The following is a 6,283-nucleotide window of genomic DNA, read 5'->3' on the forward strand; positions in this document are numbered from 1 at the left end:
CTTACATTCTGAACTCTGCTATGGTCTAGAGATCAAAAGAGAATTAAGTTGCTGCCTCTGTTTGGAAAATGAACTTCATCATCTTCGATATTCACATATGAGTCTATTATTATGATTCAAGTTTTCAGAATTAGGTAAAATTGCTTAGGGGAATGAACAACAGTTTCAGAAAATCTGAAACTTAGACTATTATTCTTGGAAGGGTAAGAGGAGGCTGGCATTGTAGGTCTGTTAAGTCAGAGATAAGACATTTGGAATATTTACATTCCCAGTAAATGTCATCTCTGTGTTGACAGAAATCACCTGAGTATAGTATTACATTTTGTACAGAAATGGTTCACAAGAAGTATTTACTAAATGAATGAAAAAATAATCATTTATTAAGATTTGCAGGGAAAATTTGTAGCAAATTTAAAATGTTCCTGAAGAGAGGGAATATAAGATATAAAAGTATAAATATCTTATCTTTAAATGTTCTTGATTGTCATGCAGAGTATCCAAAGATTTTGCTGTTTTTATACTAAAGAAAAATTATGAGTGAAAGAAAGAGGAATATAGTCAGCAATATTGTGATGTTTACATGGTGATATGATTATTGGAATTAGTGGGGTCATCACATTGTAAGGTATAAAAATATCAAATCACTATATCGTATACCTGAAACTAATATAACCAATATAATATTGTATACCAACTATATCAAATAAAAAATTTTTGAAAAAATGGTAGGACAATTATTCTGGTATTTAAATCTTTAATCATTGTCCAGAGTCACCAAGTAAGGAAAACTCATCAGAATGAAAAAAAAAAATTATGTTAATTTACCATTAAATTCCAATGGTTAATTTACCATTGGAAGCCAAACATCTAAAAACTTATCCATCTTGAATGTAACACAGTACTCAAAAGCAAGTGAAATAATTATTATGAGAGTGAAATGTGTATATTTTTTCCTTACTTGGTGACTCTTATTCAAGAGAGGAATAAACTCAAAGTCATATATTTGTATAGCATATTACAGAAGATATTAGCACTAAATAATATAAGTATACTTAATACTTCAAAGTAGCAACCTTTTCATTCAATAATAGTTAATCGTTCTGACACTGCCAAATCAATAACCAATCATTCTATTTATTTTTTTAATGTGCCTATTTCCACCTCTATTTCTACCAGACTTTCTTTTCTAAATCATAGCAGTTCTACCTTATATTTCTCCATGTGTCCTGCTTCTTTTATATTCAAGAGTCAATCATTAATAATTCATTCTAGACAACAAATTTTGAAAACTACGTAGAGTTAAAGTTATAAGGAGGGACGTTTTCATCTGTGCTGAATGAATTCTAGAGAACTATTCATTTATTCCTTCGACAATTATTTGATAGTTACTATGGTTAATTCTGGAGATACAGAGTGAAACAAGATGGGCATCCAAGACAGATATGCCCAACCTCCTAAACATTGTGGCATATAGGTTAAAATGGGCTATAAAAGATCAACTAAATAAAATGAGTTGCCTATCTTGAATAAAGATGTTGAAGGTTTTAGTTTTGTCCAAACGTAATAGTGATACATGACAAACGAGAAAAGAATAATAAGGGCTTGGTCTAATAACAGCTTTAGGAACTAAAGAAACATACTAATATTTAAAATGGCTAGAGTTGAGGGTGAAAGGATATAAATAAAATGGAGAGAGATGAACACTGGGGAGGTGGTAGAATTGCTGAGTTTGTAGGCCAGAGTAAAGTGATTAAACATTATCAAAGTACAAAATTTAAACTTTTGAAGGGTTTTGTGAAATAAAATTACATGATAAATTGATATTCTTAAATTAATTTGATTGTTGGATATCTAGTTATCATGATTTAGCATTAAGACCCATACAAATTCTATAGTTCAACATTTCAGTTCATTTACTGAGAAATATGTTGTAGGCCCTTAACTTGGTTCTGGAGAGTTAAAAAAAAAAAAAAGAAAAAAAAGACAGTAAGTGACAAGAATGTATCTCTAGGGAATATAAAATTTAGGGAACAATGAGAAAATGAGATGACATTGAACTATAGAAGAAATTGTAGAGGAAGGAGAGATTATTCACACAAAAGAGGCCCAGTAACAGACACAAAAAGAAGTGGGAAATTGGTCAAATATTTTCAATATAGTTCTAGTGGTAGTGGTAAAAATATATCTATTCTGAATTGTAGTATTTTGAATCCCCCAGATAATTTCTCAAGCCTTTTCATTCAAATCTTATTTATGGTCTTCCTCGAATTAGATATATAATAATCTAATTTTGGCATTTAACTATATTATTATGTCTTTAAAAATTTTGTTCTTATTACATTGTTTTCAATGTTAGAATACTTATATGTATTTATTTATTTATTTTATAATATATTTGGTATTTGTGTGTTAGCTCCAAGAAAACAGAGAAATTATAAACTCTGATTATTGCTTTGATACTGGTATTGTATACAGAGTTTATGAATAAATGAGTGATTGAATTTATGAATGAGCCACCATAAAATTACTTGCCATTGGGATAAATGTTATTTATATAATTTAGTTTAATGATGTAACTATATATGTTGTACATGTAGATATTTTAGATATAGAGGGTAGAAGACAGATTGTGACTTTTAGAATCACACTTTCCTGATGTTAGGGCCTCATGCCTGGTCTAATAGGCAAGTTTTATATCATCACTGCAAAAACATTCCCAGCAGAATCTTTCAGTTGCATCATCTACCCAGGGAATGGCAGTCTCCCAGGAGCCTGGGTTCACCTGGCTCAGAAACGTCTTCATTTCTTCCTCATAAATCTGAACATTCTGACTCTCTGCACCTTAAGGACTGGTAATGGAGGAGACTGAGTTCCCAGGCTCGCTCAGGAGCAGCAGCATAGCAGCAATCCTATGTTCTCAATAACTTTAGCAACTCTCACCTGTTGTGTGTGATGACAGTGGCTCAGAGACTAAAAGTGAATAAGATTATGATCTAATTTGCCTAAAATGGTCAGGACATTGATTTGCTTCTATAACCTCCTATTTCCAAGGCATTTCCCTATGAATCATCTTGTGCTATAGCTTCTCCTGCAGACTTCAGGTGCCCTGGAAATCTACAGTTAGTTTTACCTGTGCTACACTTCAGACGGCTGTGTTATACTTGACTATTCTCAAAGACAAGAGTTTACACAAAACTGTGAATACATATTCACCTTATCTTGCAATTACCTTCAAATATTCATGTCTGCTTCTATCATCAATTCCTCAATATTCATTCTCAGGGGGTTCCTTGGCTTATACCAGTACTAACTGGTTTTCAATTCCCTTCTCCTCCATCTATGCTACGATTTTCCTGGGAAACTGCCTGGTGCTGCACGTGATCCGGACTGAGCCAAGCCTGCTCCAGCCTATGTTCTATTTCCTGGCCATGCTGGCCCTCACCGACCTGTGCATGGGGCTGTCCACGGTTCACACAATGCTGGAGATCCTGTGGGGGCTCAGCCAGGAAGTCAAGCTGGATGCTTGCATTGCGCAGACTTATTTTGTCCATGGTCTCCCCTGCACAGAGTCTGGAGTCCTTCACGCCATGGCCATTGATCGCTTTACCGAAATCCACAGTCCTCTGAGATACACATCCATCCTGACTAATAATAGAATCATTCATTTCATGGTGATCATTGCGGTGAGAAGTGCTATGTCTATCCTCCCTGTCATCATTCGTTTGAAGTTCTTTCATTATTGCCACCCCCACATCCTCTCTCACTCTTTCTGCTTGCACCAGGACCTACTCCGGCTGGCCTGCTCTGACATTTGCTTCAACAGCTTCTATGCCCTGGCTCTGGTGATTTGTACCTTGCTGTTGGATGCCACACTTATTATCATCTCCTACATTTTTATTTTACATACAGTGCTGGCAATTGCATCTTGAGAAGAGAGGCTCAAGTCTTTGCAGAGCTGTGTGTCCTACATTTGTGCTGTCCTGGTTTTTTATATTCCCATTATTGGTCTCACCATGGTCCATCGCTTTGGGAAACATCTGTCACCTTTGGTTCATGTCCTTATGGGCAATATTTACATTCTCTTTCCACTCCTGATGAATTCAATCATCTGCAGTGTAAAGACCAAGCAGATACGAAGCAGGATAAAAAAGTTTTTTTGTTTGTTTTTTTTTTTGAAAATATAGTGAAACCCTTTGAATTTTATCAGTAAAAATGTTTTAAGGTCAAAATAATAATGTTAGTTCCCATGTGGACAATAATTTAAAGTTTGAATGTTTCCTATCATTTTTATTCTTTTATGAAGATTTGAGCATTGAGGAACTTAGTTGTCTTCTAATGCAAGACAAGTGATAGAGCTAAATTTTGCTAATACACATTCCAGAAAATATTTCTGAAAGTTTGCTGGAGAATAATCACAGCTATTGTGGACATGACAATACGTGTCTTTGCATTTATATTTTTGCAATGATGTTGCCATATGAAAATTGTGTTACCCTGAGTTCATCAATATTTTTATTTCTTTCAGACTCACCTTTATCTAAAACTTTAGAAGCATGCCCATTTTTTTAACTTTTAAGTAGTGATTTTCATATCAAAATGTATGATACTTTTAAATTGGACTTTTCTCATTCCAAGAGGTGAGGTAAATAACAATGATGCTGAAACTGATGCTGAGCCTTCCCCCCATTATATTCCTTTTTCCTATTAGTGACTTAATGCAAGTCCATCGAAAAGATTTTGAAATAAAAATATTTGTAATCTCTCTATTACAAAGATTTTTCTCCTTAATTTCTTCCATGCTATTAAGATATAATCTTATTGCATATACATGTTTCTTTGTACATTTTTTTCATACATATTATACCATTAAGATTTCTTCGTGGCATTTTAAGTCTTCAAGAAACGAGTGTAGAAATAACTGCAAAAGTACAATTGAAAATTGAAGTGGCCTCTCTTAGAGTAATGGTTGTGGAAATGGAAATATAATAATAGATATGAATGATATTTAGACCATATAACTATACCTTAATAATTTATTGTGGATTGGTGAACAGAAAGTGGTTTCATAGTTGATGCTTTGGTTTCTGGCTTGCAAAATCAAGTTGATGGTGTGTCACTCAATGAGATGGTGACAAAAAAAGAGCACCGTTTGCACAAAGGAATACTGGAGCCTACTTTGAACATACTGAGTTTGAGGTATCTGTGGAGCATTCACAAATATCCATTAAAATCCTTTTTTTATTATTAAGTTTATTGGGGTAACTTTGGTTTAATATATTTATATAATATTCGGGTGTACATTATCATTTGACATCTGTATATTCTACTGTGTGTTGATCACCCAAAATCCAGTTTCCGTCAACTACCATATATTTGATCCCCTTTGCCCACTTTTCCCTCTCCTTAATCTCCAATATTTGACCCCCTTGACCCCGTCTACTTCCCTCCTCCTCCCCCATCCCACTAGTAACCACTACATTATAGTCTTCTGGTTACCACCAGACTATAGTCCATGTCCATGAGTCTCTGTTTGTTTGTTCTATTCATTTGTTGCTTTTAGGTGTATATCCCACATATAAGTGATATCATGTGACTTTCAACTTTTTCTGTCTGGCTTATTTCACTTAGCATGATTATCACAAGGTCCATCCATGTAGCATATGGCAGTATTTCATCTCTCCTTATGGCTGAGTAATATTCCATTGTATATATGTACCACAGCTTCTTTTGCCAATCATCTATCGTAGGACACTTTGGTTGCTTCCATGTCCTGGTCATTGTAAATAATGCTGCTATGAACATTGGTGTGCAAATATTTTTTTGGATATGTGTGTTCAAGTGATTGTGGTAAATACCCAGTAGAGGGATTGCTGGATCATATGGTAGATCAATTCTTAGTTTTTTGAGGAACCTCTATACTGTTTTCCATAATGACTGTACCAATTTGCAGTCCCACCAGCAGTGTATGAGGGTTCCTTTTTCTCTACATCCTCTCCAGCATTTGTTATTACTTGTCCTATTGATTATAGCTATTCTAACAGGTGTGAGATGGAATCTCATTGTGGTTTTGATTTGCATTTCCCTACTAGCTAGCAATGTTGAGCATCTTTTCATATATTTGTTGGCCATTTGAATGTCCTCTGGGGAGAAGTATCTATTCAGGTCCTCTGCCCATTTTTTGATTGGACCATTTGTTTTTTGTTGTTATTGAGTTGTATGAGTTCTTTGTATATTTTGGATATTAGGCCCTTATCAGAGGCGTTGCTTGCAAATATATTTTCTC

The 6,283-nt window shown here is 34.4% G+C and overlaps 1 protein-coding gene across 1 annotated transcript; it reads left to right on the plus strand.

The window, feature by feature from the left end:
- Nucleotides 1-3,241: 3,241 nt before the first annotated feature.
- LOC107195910 (olfactory receptor 51V1-like) lies at nt 3,242-4,184 on the plus strand. Its single transcript, XM_015592336.1, is given in 2 exon segments — nt 3,242-3,306; nt 3,308-4,184. Coding segments are annotated over 2 exon segments (942 nt in total).
- The last annotated feature ends 2,099 nt before the right edge of the window (nt 4,185-6,283 follow it).

The sequence above is a fragment of the Pteropus alecto genome, unplaced genomic scaffold (genome assembly GCF_000325575.1).
Source record: "Pteropus alecto unplaced genomic scaffold, ASM32557v1 scaffold395, whole genome shotgun sequence".
Lineage (NCBI taxonomy): Eukaryota > Metazoa > Chordata > Mammalia > Chiroptera > Pteropodidae > Pteropus > Pteropus alecto.